The 20,321-nt window shown below is 39.1% G+C and overlaps 1 protein-coding gene across 3 annotated transcripts in view; it reads left to right on the forward strand.

Annotated features, from left to right (window-relative positions):
• TERT (telomerase reverse transcriptase) overlaps window positions 1-20,314 on the forward strand; it is a 35,758-nt gene extending 15,444 nt beyond the window's left edge. For 2 of the 3 annotated variants that reach the window (XM_089516405.1, XM_089516406.1), the window contains exons 8-16: window positions 1,092-1,177; window positions 6,456-6,569; window positions 9,795-9,866; window positions 11,530-11,718; window positions 12,896-13,022; window positions 13,294-13,355; window positions 15,776-15,900; window positions 17,346-17,483; window positions 19,414-20,314. In XM_089516405.1, the coding sequence (XP_089372531.1) occupies window positions 1,092-1,177; window positions 6,456-6,569; window positions 9,795-9,866; window positions 11,530-11,718; window positions 12,896-13,022; window positions 13,294-13,355; window positions 15,776-15,900; window positions 17,346-17,483; window positions 19,414-19,517 (1,017 nt within the window). In that variant the 3' untranslated portion in view covers window positions 19,518-20,314. Of the gene's footprint in view, window positions 1-1,091; window positions 1,178-6,455; window positions 6,570-7,537; window positions 7,619-9,794; window positions 9,867-11,529; window positions 11,719-12,895; window positions 13,023-13,293; window positions 13,356-15,775; window positions 15,901-17,345; window positions 17,484-19,413 lie in introns of those variants that run through there. The other variant, XM_089516407.1, reaches the window with a different exon arrangement.
• The last annotated feature ends 7 nt before the right edge of the window (window positions 20,315-20,321 follow it).

A 20,321-nucleotide genomic window follows, 5' to 3' on the forward strand; every position in this document is an offset into this window, starting at 1 on the left:
TTGGGCAGCTTTAGCAGCTAAAAAGAGATTTATCTATGTTGAAAACGTAATAAGCTTTAAATTATGCCATAGTGAAATTTGTATCAAAGCTCAGGTTTGTGAACCACTAGAATAACTATGAAATTACATTTTTTGTTATTTGAATACTGTAATTAAGTGTTGTCTTCAGGTGCTGAATTAATTACCTTTTAATTTACATACTGCTGAATTTAACCTTAAAGTTGAAGCATAGAGAATTAGGGAGGGGGAGAATAAAAGGAATGTGGCAGCACCTTTAAGATTAACTGGTTTTGATTTTAGCATGAGTTTTCATTGGTATAAACCCATATCATTCTATTACATCTGAAGAAGTGGGTTCATATGCACAAAAGCATGTACAGTACTAAAATAAAAAAAAACAGTTAATCTTAAAGGTGCTACCACATTCCTTTTTTTCTCCTCCTCCCTATATTTTGGAGGAAGAAATTGGCAAAATGACTTCTGAGTATTCCTTGCCTAAGAAAACCCTATGATATTCATGGGTTTGCCATAAGTCATTGGGCAAATTGAAGACACACATAGTTCATCTGTTCCATGTATTTGAGTGCATGTTTTTTCACTTCTTGTCAGTAGGTGGTGCTGTTAAATGCCATTGTTATTTAAAGGAAACCCTTCTTCTGTTCATAGTTCAACCTGATAGCCTTTTTGAAAATGGTTTTCTGTTCTTTTAGTCCCATGTAGACTTTGCTTTTATGACAAGTTCTTGAAAGTTTGCCTGTGGATGTTCCAGATGCATCATTTACACTGAAACTATGAACATGTTAAAATCTAATATTAGACCAATATCATAATTCTTTTTTGTGGGAATCTGTATTCTTTGCCTCTTACAATATCAATACGATCTGTATACTATGCATCCCAAAATGTGTAGACCTTTTTGGTTGAAGAACTTCCATGTCACGCAGGTGAAAAGCTAATGTGTTGTTGTTTTTGTTGTTTGGCAAGGGGTGGCCAAAAAATGTGCTGCACATTAGTGCGCATGTGAAATGTTCCTGTACAACATTAGAATAGTCAATCTGAGTTGTTTGCGTGTTTTGCTTTTTGTTACTTAGAGTGTTTCTTTGAAAGAGACCAGTTCCAGCCTCTCAAAGTTTTTCTTGCAGTTCATCCGAAACAGTATCCTGAAAATTAAGGACAGGTAATCTCTCTTTTTTTTTCCCCCTTGCTACCTTACAAGAAATTTTAAAATACTAAATAGAATGACCTAGTGACATGCTGCTGGGCCAAAACATTGAATTTGTCTCTGTAAAGCTTATCTCCCAGCCCGTCTCAGGCACCCAAGTTGGATAACATTCCTCTTTCATTTTTGCAACAGTCTTATTTGATTTTGTCCACACTGTCTACTTCACAGGTGAGAAATTGAGGTCAAGAGGAAACAGATGACCAAGGGCCACTTAGAATCAATCAATATTAGAATTAGAATCAATCAGTATTCAAAAGAAATGTTGTAGCATTTTAAAGTTAGCATATTTATTATTCCAGCATCTCAGGAACCAAAGCACACTTCATCAGTTATTTGCTGGTAAATGTTGTTAGTGGCAAAGAATATGTTTGCTTTGCATTCCATCTTTGGGATGGGGGTGGGTGAGATGTAAATAAATATTATAATAATAATTCATCAGAAACTGATGTCTTTTTTTAATCTTTAAAAGAGATAGAAGGGATTATCATGTTTGATGTTGCACATCCTACATCACAGAGATTGTGTGTGTGTGTGAGAGAGAGAGCCATATGTAACATAGCTGTTTCATCCTTGCATGCAAAGATGAATAATTACAGTAGTTTCCTTCCCACTTTTGGAGCAGAGCAATGCTTCTGCAGTATTCTTCCTGTATTCAGAATGTAGAGGAATTATTCTGCAGTGAAAAATAGTGAGGTATTTTTTTTTCTTGTACAGGAAGCAGGGGGGAGTTTTGTGCAAAAAACCCCACAACCCTACATGTCTTTTTCACGAAATATATCACCCACAATTTTTTTTGAATATTTCAGTACTGGTAGAAAATTACATAGAATTCTTGCTGGTCAATTAATCTTCCCAATGTTTGGGAAACCTGTTTTTCAGCTAGGGGACACCTAATTATGAATATTATTTCCATCCCTAATAGGGATGTGTTGGTTTAAATTATTTGTTTCTTCAGGGGAGAACAAGCAATTTAAATAAATTTCTATTCACTGCAGGAATGTTTCTGGAAGATGTGCAAGTTTCAGCATTCCTCACACATCTTTTTCATGTCCTCCCCCATGACCATATAGCGGCCATTGGGGAGTGTAAGGAGCAACTAAGCAAGTAAATAGGGTCACCTGTCAATGACTGGCATAGCCAGTGAGAAACAAACCTCTCTCTTTTTCCCCTCTCACCCACTCCCATTGATGGGGACAGGGAGGTAATTGAGTGAGGAGGATTGATTGCGGTCATAGATGGTGATGGACTAACCTTGCCTAGCTATTTCCTTGCCACTCCCATGGCATGCCCCTGTAGTAGCTGCTGGAAGGGAGCTGGTGAGCAAGTAGTAATGGAGGAGCATCCATCAACATTGGTCATAGCCAGTAAATAGCAATAGCAATAACAAGTACATTTCTATACTGCTTATCAGTGCACTTAAGCACTCCCTAAGCAGTTCACAATGTGTAAGCTAATTGCCCCCATCAAGCTGGATACTCATTTTAGCGACCTCAAAAGGATGCAAGCCTGAGTCGAGCTTGAGCCCTTGGCTGGTATTGAACTCGCAACCTTGTTATAGTGCAGGCATCCTCCAGGAGCTACTGGGTTCCTCCAAGATCCTCAAAGTATGTTCCAATTGTGTGCCAGCTATCAGAACCTTCTCATTGGCAATCCCTCTCACTTCTCTGTCTGCTGGCCACTACATGGCCAATGCAAAAGCCTCAGTGAGTCTTAGCCAGGGGGAGGCAGAAGTGTAGTCCTCAAATCTATTCAGGGTGTCTGAAAGGGTGGGGGGATAGAAAGAAATTTCATCAGGACTTCTCAGGGTTTCCTTTTGGAGGATTCTCTCCCTAAATGTTCAATCCCTAATCCCTTCCATTTGAGAAATTCCTCTTTAGAATTTTCTCCCAAGTTTTAAAATATTTCAATCCCTAATATGTATATACATACACATATTACAAGGACTGCAGACCTATAGAGGCCTTCAACCAAAGTTGTGTTAGGCATACAGCAGGTTAATGCACTTTTACTCATATGGGTAAGAGCTACTTTTAAGTTGATTAGCTTGAGCATATTTGTTTAAAATCCAAAAACACAGATTTTATTTTTACAGATTTTTGTTATAACAAACACACATGCACATTTTTTACAGAAAATATACCTATAGTGTTTAGCATCACTGAACTGCTAAATACAGTTGGTCTTCTGTATCCATGGATTCTGCATCCACATATTCAACCATCCATGGCTTGAAAATATTCACAAAAATATGTCAGAAAATCAGACTCTGATTTTACCATTTCATGTGAGGGACAGCATTTTCCTACCTCTTGGTATATAATGGGATCTGAGCATCCGCAGATTTTGGTATCAACAGTGGTCCTGGAACCCGTACAGTCTTGGGCAATCTGTTCTATACTTCCTCTGTGTTAGGCCAAAAGTATTGTTTTGTTCTCCACACAATAGCCCTCAGAAGAGGGTATTTCATCAGTACTGGCTACTGAGAGATGAATTTTATCTGCTTGTTTAGAGAATCTGCAGCCATTGTGACTACTTAAACCTTTGCAAAGTTGTTAGTCTAGGCTGATTCTTACTCCTTTCAGATGCCTTCTTCTGCAGAGACTTTGGCTGGGTTTTGTAGACTGTAGTCTGATTGCTGTTGAACCAACAGAAAGTCTTGTTCAAAATTCCATTAGGTATTTGTAGAAGAACATGATGAATTTGCCTTTTGGTTGAGAAGTTATTTTTGTTAAAACTATTTATTTTGGGCATAATTAGATGACCTTCCAAGCCTAAGAACTGAGATTAGGTTGGGATTCAGTAGGAACGTTTAAAGCTAGAATGATTATTGGAGGCTACATACACTAGATAAATAGCTATCACCAAGATACACAGTACTGGCTGTATTTCTGAAGAGTAGATTTATATGTGTGATTGAAGCTGACAAGGAGAAAAGATCAAAGTCTATCAGAATGACGTCTTTTTTTGGTTCTCAATGAATGCTTTTTCAGTCTGGTGTACAAAATCTGGGCTAATACCACATTTCATAAGACCCTGACATTTATTTTTGTTATAAATTCATACAAATCAGAAGCCCAGAAATTATTGACACCACTTTAAGGTCATCATGTGGCAATCACCAATCTATTTATTTATGTCTCACCGTTTTTCCTGAGGGTGGCAGTAGACTTCATTTCCACTGGAAGATGGCAGATTGGAACATTGATCTCTCTATGATGATGCTGTGACTGGCTGAGATCAGGGCTTGAAAAAATGTCCTTTGTGGACCCATGTACTCAAACAAAATCTGATGAGGGAACACCATTGGTCCTGGTAGACTTTTGTTCAACCATTGTATTGTGGGAAATAGATGGAATTTTGATCTAAAAAGCACCTGGGATAGAAAGCTCAACACTTTCTCATACTTGGACAGCAGTCTCAGCCAGTATCACTTGTGCTAACTGGAAGATGGAAAAGAAAGAGACCTTTAAATTCCTTTTAGTGGTTGCTTCTAAAATTTGGCAGCAAGTGGTTTTATCAACAAATAGTCACAGTAACTTTCAAGCAAAGAAAATACTTGCTTTTAATGGGGCTTACCCCAGTTACCACCAAATTTGAGCCACACAATCTGCAACCATAGTTAAGCAGCAGCAAGCAGATCACAGTGAATGGGTACTGATAAGGAACAAATTTTGTGCCTCAGCATACTGGAGCTGCCCAGCTCTACTGTACAAGAATGAAGAATCATAGTTGCTTTCCCAAGCTTCCGACAAGTAAAGAAACAAAACTCCCAAGAAATAAAATGCCCTGTTGTTCCTTCTCTTCTAGTTTCTTTTCTTTCATTACAATACATTTATTTTAGAGAAACGTTTCAAAAAGTGATTTGTTGGATTTGTATGCTGTTCTTGTCAAGCATGACTCGGTGTCTCTGAGCAAGTCAGATTTTTAAAAATGTTGAAACAAAAAATAAGTTCAGATATTAAAACACAGTTAAATTAAAATATAGTTTAAAGCACAGCAATAAAGAAAATATACCTCCTTTGGGGGTAAAATAAAACCCAGTCCTACCAGACCAAGCAAGATCAACCAACAAAGGCTTGCCTAAATACAGTGGGTCCTTGTTATCCACTGGGGTTTGGTTCCAGGATCCCCCATGGATACCAAAATCTGTGGTTGCTCAAGTCCCATTAAATATAATGGCAGAGGAAAATGGTGACCCATATATAAAATGGAAGATCAAGGTTTATTATTAGAAATTTATACTTTTTTGAATATTTTAATGCTGTGGATGCTTGAATCTGTGGATAAGGAGGGCTCACTGTAGAAAAGTTCTTTGCCTGCTTGCAGAATGGAGGAGGAGAGCTTAATTTCCAGAGCCTGTGAGCAGCCTTTGACAAAGGCCTCAGTAAAGCTTTGGAATGTCCTGGTTTGCAGAGTATGGTGGGTACAGGTCAGTTAGATCTTTGGATACTGTCTGGGAGCATTGCATAGGTAGTGAAGTGATTGTATGCTCTCAGGTTCATTTTGAGTCTCTCTCGAACACTGTACTTTGATTACTGGGATTTGTATCTTTCTCTGCCCATAGCCTTGGTTAAATCGTTGTGTGCCTTTTATTATGTGTCATTTCCAACTTATGATGACTCTAAGACAAACCTGTCATGGGGTTTTCTTGGTAAGATGTGTTCAGAGGAGATTTGTGTTTGCGTTCTTCTGAGGCTGAGAGAACGTGAGTTGCCCAAGGTCACCCAGTGAGTCTCCATGGCCAAACGGAGATTCAAATTCTGGTCGCCAAAGTTTTCCATCTATACCATGTTGGCTCTCTCTTAGATACTTAAAAGAAAAGCAAAAGAGCATAGTGATTGTTGTGATTGTTATGCCTGTGCTCTTCCAGAGGCTGGCCATTGTAAGAAACAGAATTCTAGACTTAACTGATCTTTTGCTTTGACTCTGTAGTTTATGCGCATGGACTTTTGTACTGTGCCTGTATTCTCCCACCTTGGGATTAAATTAAGCATTTGAATGGTGTGGGAATGAGAGGTTTGCATCAGAGAAGTGGCACTTGAGGAAAGGGGCAACTTCTCCTAGTTCCTTGATCCTACTCACACTCATTCTGTTTTCAGGATTGTTAAATTTTATTTATTTTTTTAAAATAAAGTACTCCCAATGTTACAGGTTTCTGACATTACATGTTGTTTGGATGTTTGGGCTGTGTGTATATATGATAGTGGTTTTTTTGGTTCCTCATGTTTGCCAGGTACTATGTCCAGTGCTGTGGAATCCCCCAAGGTTCCATTTTGTCCACTTTGCTTTGCAATCTGTGCTATGGAGACATGGAGAACAAGCTACTACAGGGCATACAGAAGGATGGGTATGGATCTACTTTGCTTTGATTTATATCTTGCTTTTCCCCCAGGGTAGGGATGTAAGTTGGCTCCCAGTAATCAAAATATTTTCAGTGAAAACTCAGTAGATGATTCAAATCCAAATTAAATTAATTGTACTGTGGTTTTGTGTGTGTGTGTGTGTGTGTGTGTGTGTGTGTGTGTGTGTGTGTGTGTAAAAACACCATAGTATAAGAGTAAAGATATACCACTAGACCCAAAATTTAGGATCATCCAAGCCATTGTATTCCTTATCACCATGTATGGATGCGAGAGTTGGACAGTCAGGGAAGCAGCCGGAAGAAAAATTAACTAATTTGAGATGTAGTGCTGGAAAAGAGTGATCAGGATACCATGGTCACACAGATGGGTCTTGGAACAGATCAAGCCAGAGATCTCCTTGGAAGCCAAGATGATTAAATTGAGGCTGATATGGTTTGGCCATATAATGAGAAGGCATCGATCTGGAAAAAGACAATAATGCTAGGAAAGGTTGAGGGGAGAAGAAAGAGAGGAAAACTACATGCCGGATGGATGCACTCAGTCATGGGGACACAGGCATGGGCTTTCAGGAACTAAGTAGAGAAGTTAGAATTCTTGGAGGTGTCTTGTCCACAGGGTCTCTATGAGTCGAAGTTGACTCGAGGGAAGATAACAACAACAATAAATATATAATACAGTGCAGCCTTGCCTTACACGGGGGATCCATTCTGGAACCCCCGCATAAGTTGAATAACATGTATGTTCAAGCCCCATTCAGTATAATGGGGCTCGTCCTTGTGGCGGGGTGTGTGCACCATTTAATTGCCGCGTGGCTTCCGCGTAAACCAGAAGCCATGTATCGTGCACCTGCGTATGGAGCGGCTGCACTGTATATACAGCTATTTCTTGCCGATAGTTATTCCTAAAGTTTCAAACTCACTGTATTGAAATCAGCATAAATATTTACCATCAGGGAAGACAAACATGAAATCTCTTGGCCAAAGGTGAAAGGAAGATGGAAGATTTTCTTTAATCAATAGTCCACAAAGATGGCTGTACTAATGACAATAAATCTAGCACCAGAGTCCACCTATCCCTTGCCTGCCAAGTAAAGTGAGTTTCCTTCATATTGCAAAGAACCTGAGTGGGGAGAAATCTGTCACTCACTTTATTCCAATATCCAAGTCTTCTGTCATATACTACAAATGTGGAATTGCTTCTTCCAAAGAGCAGCACAAAAATGGGAGAATAATTGGTCAAGCCTCTGGTTACTCTGTGGATGGAGTAACAAGCACATATTATTTGGGGATAAATAAAACACTTTGTGCCTTAAGTCCCATTACAAAAAAGTAGCATTAGCTAAGATTTCATTATTGTGTTCTGTGTTTGTTCTAACCAAACACAATTTTAAACAAGAGTTTTAAACAAAAAAAGTAGTGTTGAAAACTGCCTTGGAATTTCCTGGTCAGGATCACTGACTCTTCTTCCCACATAAGCTTCATGTGCTTATCTGTTGGTTGAGTCTCAGAGAAGCTGGCATTGGTAACTCTTTTTGCTTCTGTGGTGAATCCTTATTTGGATGGCTCCTTCCCTGTCGTAATGCTTAACCATGGCAACTCAGAGTAGAGAGACCCCTGTGGTCTCTTCAGCCTTCTCTTTGAAGGGGTTTAGTGAATTCATCATGAACTTCTTTCATATGAAAGCCCCAGTGGCAAGAAAGGATGTTCTTTCAGCCTTATGATGTAAGGCTGAGGGGGCAAGGTGAATCTGGATTTCTCTGCTTTAGCTTTTCAGAGGTTTTTTCCCCAATGTCTACTGTCCTTCATAAGCCATATTGAAAGTACTGAAAATAGGAAGCAGGGCAGAAATTCCATTTCTATCCAGGAGACAAGAGAAAAAAAATCCGTTTTGATAAACAATAATTTTCTGCAACCGTTCTCAATTTAACTTTGAGATCCATGAGGTAGGAGGACACTAACTTGCCCTATTGTCCTTGTTTAAGCTTTCATAAAAACAGAACATTTTCTTATAAGCTCATGTTCTCTGCCCAGTGGCCAATGACTAGACAAGTCAGCTTCTTAAACAAATCAATTAGAATGCCACAAACTCATTTATCCAAATGAGTTGACTGATGATGATAATAAATTTGGCAAAAGTATCAGTGCCTCTGCTTATTTGGCATAATTTTAAGCCTCATGCAGTAAGATTTTTTTAAAAAACTTGCATTGTTGAGTTGTGGCATATTTTCTGATCTCACTGAGAATGCTGGGTGTAAAAATGCCTCTTAGCCAAAGTAGCCTTTGTGGATATGTATTTATTGTACACCAATACTGAGAGCCAGGAAATAAAAAGTAGAATAAAAGCAAAAGATATTCATTTTCTGACAGTTCGGTGCTCCCTACCCCAAGAAGAAATTCTGATTTCTCCCAAATGGATCAATCTCCTGATGACCAGAGAACATAATCTACTCCGGTGCATCTTGGGTCCAAAACACACTGTAGAAATAATCCTGTTTGAGACCGCTTTAACGGCCTTGACTCAATGCTAGGGAATCATAGGAACTATAGTTTATTGTGGCACCAAAGCTCTCTGCCAGAGAAGTCTAAATGTCTCTCAGAACTACAGTTCCCAGGATTCCCCAGCATTGAGCCTGGGCAGTTATAGCATTCTGAAACCGGATTATTTCTGCAGTGTATTTTGGACCATAGTTTGCCAAAATAAATATTACTTGCTGGGACAAAAAAGTAACCCAGGGGCAAATACAAGTAAATTTGTTTAGAATTTTTGTTGTTGTTTGCTGGGGGGGGGTTGTTTGTTTTTTGTTGTCTCTCTCTCTCTCTCTCTGTGTGTGTGTGTGTGTGTGTGTGTGTGTGTGTGTGTGTGTGTGTGTGTTGGTTATATAAAAAATCTTCATAGCAAGTGGCTGAAATTTGGTACCAATATATCCAAATGTATAGGTTTGGTTCTCCATGAATTTTTCGACAAAGCAGGGCTGTGGAAGACAGAATGCTCCTATCCTACTGCATAAGGGTAAAAAGAGGCAAACGTATCGATTTGGGATAATAAAGTGATTACAAGTGTTTGATGTTTTCAGTTTTGATGGGAGAGAAAATGTTCTGAGAAACAGATTTTAGAAACTGCTTTGTATGATAACCAAGAATTAGTCATTCATACTATGAAAACTAGATTGTTCTCAAGACCAATGTAACACTCTTTTAAAAATATTTCAGAGTGCTGATGCGTTTAACAGATGACTTCTTGCTTGTTACACCTCATTTAACACAAGCAAAAATGTTTTTGAGGTATGATATAAACTGGATCCACGTTTTTAGTGGAAAGTTGAGTTACCTTTCCTTGTGCTTTGATTCTTTCTAGTTCTATCTGTCCATGAAGGAATTGAAAGATAACCTGCCCTTGTTCTGCTCTGTTTTCATCCCATATTTCCTTCCATACAGATAGCTGATACTGGCAATCATAACCATGTATATGCTGCTTTCTGCCTAAGTATACATACAAGAGTGAATGTGGTACTAGGCATGAAAATAATTTCCTGGCAATTTTGACTCATGATATGTATATAGCCAGATAAAGCTGTAGATGAAAGACTAAAATAAAGCAAGTTTATAACAAAGCCCTTGAGGCTGTGATGACATTCAAAGAGAAGTATACGTGCTGACATTTGAACTAGATTTCCAGCTTTTGAGCACAATGGGCTGGAAATGGATCTTGCTGTGTATCAGTCTTTCTCATAATTCACAGAAGAAAAATGAACTTTGCGAAGCCAGAAAAACATGGAGATTTGGCATCCTTGCCTAGTTTATAAAAGCTGATAAATGTTTTTATTGGTGCAGAAGTATGTTAATGTAACATGTATGAATTATTGGTTTGTACTAGTGAGTGGAGAACTCCTTAAAAAGGGTCTGTATTTGCTGGATGAGTTCAAAAGGAGAATGAAAGCTCAAGAAATAAAAGGAATCAGGGATTTTTTTTTAAAAAATAACCCAAGTATATAATTTATTGTATGATGGTGGTGGTGAATATTTTTTTAAAAAATCAACAACAACCATAAATCAGATTATATAATAAATTGAACACATATCCAAACTCCCAAAGTCCAGTGCATTTAATGAGATGCCAGCGTAAGATTTGAATGCAAGACTCTTCTGACTATGCTGCTCAGCAATATTGCAACCTTAAAGCTGTAATCAAAAAGTTATGAAAGAGGTGCAAATACATACAGTAATAGAATTTCTACTATAAGGGATTTTTCCTTTTGGCCCTTCCAAAATGCATAATTGAGAATCTATCTATCCTATTCTAGGCGAAAGGAGCCAAATTGCTAACCCTAGAAACTGCAGCGCCTCTCCCCTCCGGCTCTCCCTTTCTGAACTCAGCTAGTAAAACCAGCCTCTCATTTAGGGTTTCGTTGCCCACTGATGAGGTTACATTACCACATACTTAGAATGAACAATTCTAGCCATTATAATCAGACAATAATCATTTATTCAATTTCGTGCCTATTTTGTTTGTCTTCCTTAGAGTAAGAGGAATGTCTAAAAACAGTCCTATAGATCCAATTAATTACCTTCTTGTTTACAATGATCAGTGTTCCATTTCTTCTTAAGTTTGCTATGATTTTTCCCTATCCTGGTAGAGGAGAAGAAATCAGAGTAGAGACAGTGACAGCATCTGCACTGTAAAAATAATGCAGTTTGACACCCTTTTAATGTCATGGCTCTATCCTACAGAATTCTGGGATTTGTAGTTTTGTGAGACAGCAGCATGCTTTGGCAGAGAAGGCTAAAGACCTTGTGAAACTACAAATCCCAGGATTCCATAGGATGGAGCTACTGTACAGCACTTAAAGTGGTGTCATACTGCAATATTTCTACATTGTAGATGCACCCACTGTCATTTATTATGCACCTGTTTGGCACTTTTAACCATGCATTTGCTTTAACCTAGAACCCTAGCCATGGGGATTCCAGAGTATGGCTTTGTTATAAACCCATCTAAGACAGTGGTGAATTTTTCTGTTGATGAAGATCTACCTGGATGCTCGGGGTTCAAACAGTTACCACCTCACTGCGTCTTCCCATGGTGTGGATTTTTAATTGATACACAGACTCTTGAAATATATAGCGATTACTCCAGGTAAATAGGAACAATACACAGTACCTATATTAATGTTAGGACTACTTGCTTTTAATTGATAGATTAATGAAGAGATTAAATGAAGACTGTGGTTGCGGAAATGAATATTTAAGCAGTGAATTTATTGCTTATGCTGAGGTTGTTTTGCTTCTTGTCAGTTGACCTGGATTATGGGATTTAAGAAATATTAAAGTAGATTGTTATTCAACCAGAATGTGTTAAATTCACTGATAGCTCCAGTGAATATGTTGGCTGGAAGCTGATCCATGCAGACCTTCAGACAGCATGAAATCTACAACTTGTGAACCATGAAGCTAGTTCAGCCACTTCTCAGTTACCTGCTAACTTTTCTGGTTGCTGTATTTGCAGTCCCAAACTAGCCACGGGGGGGGGGGGGGGGGGGATGGGGGGGATCAAATATCCTAGACCCACTTCCATAGTTGTATTTTAAGACTGGTGGATCCTACATTCTGTAGATATTTGTGTAGGCTTCTCTGATTAAAGAATTATGACCATTTCACACAACCATTCAGCAATAATATTAAACTGTACACCAAGTCATTGGCTGAAGTCAGTAGCTCAGAAGTGTATATTGTTTAGGGTTAATCTGTTTCTTTCATTTTAGGCACAAGTATTAGAATCATAGAGTTGGAATAGACCTCATGGGCAGTCCTGTCCAACCCCCTGCCATGCAGGAACACAGAATCAAGCCCCCCCCCCCCCCCATCCAGCCTCTATTTAGAAACCTCCAAAGAAGGAGAATCCACCACACTGTTGGTTTATTTAGTATTTCTTAGATGTTGGCATTGGCTGTATGAGGATTTTTTAAAAACTTCACTTTATTTTTCTGAAGCAGATTGTTTCTTATATCATTATTTCAACCTAGCAGCACTTTATTAAATCAAGTTAAGATAAATGATACTTCTAAATTTTGCACACTAGGGTTGTTGAAATCACACAGTTCTGAAATATCCAGTATTTCTTTTCCTCAGAACACATGCCACTTGATCCCATCAGGGAAAGACTGTAACAAAAAAAAAATTAAGTACACCAACTTCAGTTTGTTCCTCAAATCCAACTGAATCAGACAATTGCTTAGGTAAAATTGTTTATTACATCCCACTCACTCCTTTCTTTCTTTCTCTCTCCCCTCTTCCTTGCCCTGCTACAATTGCAGTTATGCCTGTACATCTATCAGATCCAGCCTCTCCTTCAACTCTAGTGTCAGAGGTGGTGTGAGCATGAGAAAGAAACTGCTTGCTGTCTTGCAGCTGAAATGCCACAGTTTGGTCGTAGATTTACAGGTGAGAGAAGTAAAAAACATAATTGGGATGCCTTTAAGATCCCTTGGATTCAGGCAGAATGAATCCAAATGTGCAGCCAAATCTAAGCTTTTCATGCCATCTAATGTCACTGTAATGAAAACTGCTATGATTTCAGTTCCCCTGCTTTTCTGCATACACATTATTATCCCTAATATATTTTGACCCGTTTATTTGTTTACATATATTTATATTGATGGAGCTTCCAAAAATGTGCTCTAATTTTTTAATGTTTTTCCCTGTCTAAATTTAGATCAATAGCCTTAAAACAGTCTGTATTAATGTTTACAAGATCCTTCTGCTGCAGGCCTACAGGTATGTGATAATTTCCAAGCTTCAGTACTATCAAAGGCCACTGGAAGGTGCTGTGGGTTAATAAATTCCAAGATTGCTTTTGACCCTGGATGCTCTCTTCCATGCCATGTAGGAGAATCAGCATCATCTGTGCTGCACTGGTAGCAGTGTTCTGGTGTTTGAATCTAGGAAGCATGTATTTCCTGTTCTGTACTTGTCCTCATGCTTTTCATTTAGTGGGATGATAATTTTGGCACAGATACAGCTAGACATTTATTCTTTTTTTAAAAAAAAATCCTTTTAGTTCTTTAGGCATTATATCTTGAAAGCTGTGTTAGCTGGCTGTTGTGATGATCTGTAGAGTTGTTCTTAACAGTATATCAGTACTCTATGAGGATTTTGAGGTTTTCTTTTAGAGAGATAGTTTTTCCGTCTCCATAGAGTGCAGTTTTTCCATATTTTTGCTCCCTTTCCCCAGGCTGTTTTAAGCCAGAAAGAGGCCTTTCTTTCTGCCAGGAGGTGATTAAAATGGCCAGCGGGGGAAACATGTTGCAAGTCTACTCCACACTTTTAAAGTGTGTTTGGCGGCATTTGGGCATAGAAACATTTTTACATCTTTTGCTTTGGATGAGTGCCAAGATTACTTTGTGGGGCTGGTGCAGTCCCTGATCCGTAAGCAATTGCCCACTCCTTGCTTTCTAGAAAAAGAGAGGAAAACCTCCAGCTGTGTTGGTTCCAGCTTTCATCCTTTTTAACCAGTATAGTCAGTGGTGAGGGATTCTGGGAATTGTAATCCAACACCATCTGAAGTGCCACTAATTCCCTGTGTCTCCTACAGAGACTGCACTGCCTTCGGATCAAAAGCTCCAAACCAATTATATTTCTTTTAGTTGTTCCATCCTCATCAGATTCAGATCTTCTGTGTTGCTATTTTCCCCTTAGTCTTGTTTCTGCAAACCCCTCACCTTGTACACTAGTCCTTCCAGCCCTCTGCCCCCCCCCCCGAATTTTTTTCAACCTGGCCATCAGTGACGCCCAACTCCACCAGTGGGAAGGTCACAGAGTTGGCCCATGTGTTACAAAATGTTGCGGCTCAGTTGTTGATAGGCTTCTTGCCAATAGGACTTGCCAGCTGCCTCTTCTTCCACTATCCCAATGGGCTGATTCAGAGTGGAAGAGGCTGATTTTCTGTTATGATGATAGGTTACTGCTTTGGCACACACACACACACACCCTTCCGGGATACACTACAGCACAAGGAGAAATCTGCCCTTACAAAAGTCAGTCCTTTGGAGGGGAACTGGTTCTTGGATGTTATTTTTTCAGCTTCAGGTCTCCAAACCCCCAGCCAGCATAGCCACAGTTGTAGTCCAAATAGCAGCTTTTCCAAATTCTGAAAAAAGGAACTAGAAGGGAAATTAGTTTTGCCTGATAATCAGGAAAAAAAATGGTTCCATGCAGAATAGCTGAAGGCTATAGAAAGACAACTGGGGGAAGATAAAAGGGCATAGCAGTACAGTCAAAGAGTACCAAGCAGGATGGTCAAGTGACTACAGAGATCCTTCTCACAACTGAGGTCCTGTGACATTTTGATCCACACATTAATTGAGCGGACAGAAATGAACCAAATCTAAGGCTTGAAAATGTGCCTGCATGAGGAGCTGTCTATAAGTCAAGGTTAAGTCAAATTGACCTTAACCAGAAGTGGATCTAAATTATTCCCAGATCATGATGGGTGCTGCAGATCAGCATCTGATTAAATTCACCATGACTGAAGCAAAACTGCAGTATGGTTAACTGCACTTTCTTCAGCCCTCCCATGCCTCTCCCTTCATCTTCCTTGCTGTATAAATTTAGATGGCAAGTATGTCATTCATTAACTATTTTTCCCCTTGGAACATTGTGCCTGAATGAAATCTGTCAGGACTTCAACCTATGTCCTTTCAGTCTTGCCCATAAAGAAATGAGGTTCCCATCTTCACTTTCTGAAGCACTGATAACCTTTTAATCAGTTTGGGTGTGAGCATCCTTTTTCTTCTACATGAATTTATTTTTCTCCCTTCTCCACAAACATCTGCTTATCATACTGAACTTACACTTTGGTCAAGGCCAAACAAGAATGGCTTAAGGTGTAATCAGAAACCACCCAAGTTACCTCTTTAATCTTTACTCAGTCTGGGCAGCAGCTGTGAAGGAAAGTCAAATGTAGCCTTTTAGAAGGCCACAGGTATTGTTGGGTAAGAGTGATACAAGATGTGTCACCATGGCCAAAGACATCCTCTCTCGGACAGCTGGCTGGTTTGACTTATTACCTGAAAAACATTGAAATTCAGTAGAATTTATTTCCTAACCAGGACTTAACCTTTGAGCATACTTAGGCAAATTTTTAATAGTGGATAGTGGTGTTGCTGTTTTTAAAAAGAATGTTTGTTTAATTCTAGGTTTCATGCGTGTATTCTTCAGCTTCCCTTTAACCAAAAAATTAAAAATAACCCTGATTTCTTCCTGAAAATAATCTCTGATACTGCTGCATACTTCTTCTCTCTTTTGAAAGCCAAAAATTCAGGTAGGTGAAATGAACCACAGTTGGAGCAGCTTTTTCTGATTTGCTTTTTTCTTCAAGAAAGCTAGATATCACTGCATGTTGCATCACTCCATCTTTCTCTGTCTCCCATCCCCTTCCTCTTCAAATTGTCAGGCAGGGACTCTCACATGACCAGAACTGGGAATATGGGAGGTAGAAAGGTAGATTTAGCCATTTCCTTCTGTAGTGCAGGCCCACCTTCCTTCCCCACAAGCAGCTGTTTAGGTTAAGCAGGGGTGTTCTTACTCCAGGTTCATTAACTTTAACTCATTATTCTCCATTCTGATTATCTTTGGCTGTAGGCAATAGCTTTAGCATTATTAGCTTTAGTCAGTAGGTCTTGTTGAGTGCTTGACCTTCCTAGTCATGGTGGTGAGTTTCAAAAACTTTAAAAATAAAGAACTTTTTTTTTTTTACTAAAGAAAAATAAAGAACTTTCAATAAATCAAACTCAATTTCATTTGAATTTTAATTACTTAAAAGTTAAATCCAGTGCAATCCCTTTTTCATGTAACTTGCTTTCTATGCCTAGGTGAGGCAGATGAAAGAAGGTCTGTCCCGTCTACTTTCATTTGGCTCCAAAGCTTTGCTAATACATTCTCAGTCTAATGTATTTCTAAGAACAGTTGTTTACTGAGGCTTCTGGTTGCCCAAGAAGCAGCCCTCTCATTTGTGTGTTTCTTCCCCCTTGTCCCATCTTTACCAACATAGCATGCTTTCAGGGAGACAGCAGATGAAAGGCTGCTAGAGGAAAGACTGGGGTTGATAGAAGCCTGGCAAGGATATTTTTTGTTGCTGTTGTTGACAACAAAACCATTCCTCCTCCTTGTGTTAAAGAGAAGCAGCTCTGTGTAGAATACAAAGGCTCCAGAAGTACATTTAGCTTCCCCTTCAGATATTTGTTGTACATGTATTGTTGTGGGTGGTTAAAAGACAGGAAGTTGAAGACATTGTCAGGGAGGTTGCATTGCTTCCTCTTTAAAACTCATTCAGAGCCTGGAAAGGTTACTTTTTTGGACTACAGCTCACAGTGCAATCCAAAAACAATGACTTTACCAGCTGGCATCTTCATATTTTTGACTAATGAAAGGAGTTAATAGGATTTCCCATCATGGGCTACATTTTCTTTAAATTGGAGATTAGGTTTGTGCCCTTGCACAAGCAAAGCATGTGATTTTTCCAGATCTTGGAAACATTACTGCTTTCGTCTACAACTCCCATAATCCCTCAGCCATCTTAGCCAGTGGATATGGTGACTGGGAGATTCTGAGCATTGTTGTCCAAAAAATAATTTTTGCAACTCTGGCTATTCCACTGGGTAATGGATCCTCAGCAAATTCATATTCTTGCATGCACACACACATAAACACACTTTTAAACAAGATCTATCTGTTAAATAAACTCTTCTTGATTTGTTTTACTTGTAGAGATTTATTTTTCTCCTACTGGTGCTTCATCTCCAATTACTTACAAAGCAGTCCAGTGGCTTTGCTATCATGCCTTCAGTGTTAAACTGGCAATTCACAGGGCTATTTACAAGTGCCTTCTTCTACCACTCACAGTGTGTAAGTACTTCTCCACTCTGAAATTCTTTATATACATATTTCCTTCAGGAATAGAGACAGGCAGAAAGAGAGGGAGAGAGTACCTCTGATGTGCACTATGAAGATTAATATTGTATTTGTGGATTTCAGATACTCTGCCTATTAAACCCATTTTGGGCATTGCCCCTCGTGTGTTCCCTACCTTATGAGGGGGATGTTTTCTTGGACTGACTCCTCTGTCACATTTCTGATGGCTGCACACTTTGGAACTGAACTTCCAAGGAAAGGAGGGCTGTTTTGTTCACTCCCTGTTCAATCTGAAGCCACAGTAAATCTGTGAGGGGGAATGTCTGAATGAGACGACTTTGTTCCCCTTTTAACTGCAGACATTTGGTTGCCATGTACATAAGAACTGGTGGTCCTAAATAGGGCTGCTTCTCTCCACACATTGATAAATGTATAGATGTGTGTACATTGATAGATGTGTCAGCATTGCCATGTGTGCATTGGCAGTTCTCAGTCACATTTGCTGTACTAAAGTACAGTATATTAAATCTTTAATTAATAACCATCTGTTTTTATTACAATAATTTATCTGATGTTATTTCCAACTAAAGATGCAAACTTACTTTTAAAGTCACTCAGTTTTCAGTCACTTAAGAGGAAAAAAAGTTTGGATAAGGGGATGCTGCTGAGAAAGGCACTTCTCTTTTGGCAGAGGTGGGGAGGCAGTTGTATGAGAGCCCTGACTCAGTTGAGATATTTATAGATGTAACTATGGTGCATTGGGGATATGTAGATTTTTATGATACACAGTTAAATATTACCTAGGACTTCATGTTGTACTTGGGGACCCTTATCTGCACAGTCGCTAGCATCATTCTTGTAATGAAATCTAATCTGATATGGGCTATTCTTTGAGAACATTGGTCCAAATGGCCTGGTTGCACATCTCAGCCATATAGTTCTCTGTGTTTTTTATTAGTGATAGCTGAGTTGACAGTCACTCTCCATAGATTAACTGAGTCCCCCTGCCACCTTGGGGAGAAATCAAAAATGCCCAGTTTATTTTTTGGTTGAAATCACGCGCAGAGAGAGAAAGAGAAGGTTTATCTTTTCCTCTGTTACCAGACACGCTACTCTTTTTGCACCTAGTCCCAGGACACAGTTAGCTAGCTATCAAAGGACAACAGGTTCCTTGGGTCAGCAAGCCCTTCCCATATGCCATGAACCTGAAGAGAATTGGGGTTCTGGTAGTAACTGTTAATTTAAAAATACATTCAACATGATGCTTCGAGTGGAATTTTTAACATATTAGCTAGCTAGTTTCTTTCTTAAGAGGGCATTGCAACCATGGATGATGGAGTTTTTCTTGTGTTCCTTCAAGTCATTTCCAACTTGTGGAGACCATAAGGTGAACCTATCATGGCATTTTCTTGGCAAGATTTGTTCAAAAGTTAGTCATTGCCTTCCCCTGAGGCTGGGAGTATGTGATTTGCCCAAGGTCACCCAGAGGGTTTCATGGCCAAGTGGGGACTCAAAGTCTGGTTTCCAGAGTCATAGTCCAAGTCTCAAAACACTACACCAGTGATGGTGAACCTTTTAGAGACCAAGTGCCCAAACTGCAACCCAAAATCAACTTATTTATTGCAAAGTGCCGCATTCCTCTGGTTTTCTAGGTACTAACTCTGGCGAACTCTGTACTGGGGTGACTGCGTGCATGCCCACAGAGAGGGCTCTGAGTGCCCCCTCTGGCACCCATGCGATAGGTTCGCCATCACTGCAGTACACTATGCTAGCTCTCTAGAGGAAGGATACTTAGTATCTTTCCAGTATATTTGGCTTGAGTTTGGTGTGATACTATACTGGTATATATTCGTGGTCTTGTGTATTTTGTTCTGAGTTGTTCCTTTTCATGAACTATGATTGTTTAATGACACTATGTTTACAGGTAAAATATCATTACTTCAGCAAATGCCAGAAGCTACTGTCCAGTTGCTAAAGGAAGTGACAGAGCCATTGCTTCATAATGACTTCAAAGCTATCCTTGATTAACTGCCTGTATCCACATTCATATTTTATTTTCTTCTCCATGCACAAGATCTCTTCAGACCGATGATGAGGTTCAACCTTTTGAAACAATTGTTGCATAGTGAATCGACAGATAGATAAATCTGATTGAATGGGTCTACTCTAGTTCGGACCATCAGTCCAATTTGGTCCCTTGTGTGTTTATTTTAAATAAGGATAGGCATTTTGGTACCGTCCAGAAATAATCAAATATATGTTTTTTTGTGGTATCTTGTCTAAAAAGTTATTTATGGTTGCAAGTTTTTACAAAAATGTGACCCACATTTTTATACTAAATTGCATATTTTATTTTTATATTGTTGGTGTCAGGATCATGTAGTTTGTCACAAACCTTGCTCAATAAATGTAGAAGTGTTGTAACCTATATCATTATTTGCGAGCCCCATTATATTGCTTATTCCTTATCAGCAAGGAAGTAATTCACAAGGGATGTCATTATACCTTTCAGCCCGGGGCTTGCTTTGCTCAGTCTTAACCCTCAAACATTTTATGTGAGAGAATTAGATGAGTCTGAGATTAGAATATGCACTGAAGCATAAGGATTTGAGATACTGCTGTAGTTTTATTGAGGGCACTAAACCTGCACAGGAGAAATTGTTGCCCCCTTCCCTATTGCTTTATTGATATAATCCCAGGAGCTCATTTGCCAGGCTGACTGCAACTCTCTGTATGGTTACTGCATCATTCTTAGTAACAGTGTGCCTACTTGTCAGCTTAAAAAATATATTTGAAAGGTAAATGATATGGCTGTGGCCAGAGTATTCCACA

The sequence above is a fragment of the Sceloporus occidentalis genome, unplaced genomic scaffold (assembly GCF_023333645.1).
Source record: "Sceloporus occidentalis isolate IW3139 unplaced genomic scaffold, rSceOcc1.0.p SCAF_3, whole genome shotgun sequence".
NCBI lineage: Eukaryota > Metazoa > Chordata > Lepidosauria > Squamata > Phrynosomatidae > Sceloporus > Sceloporus occidentalis.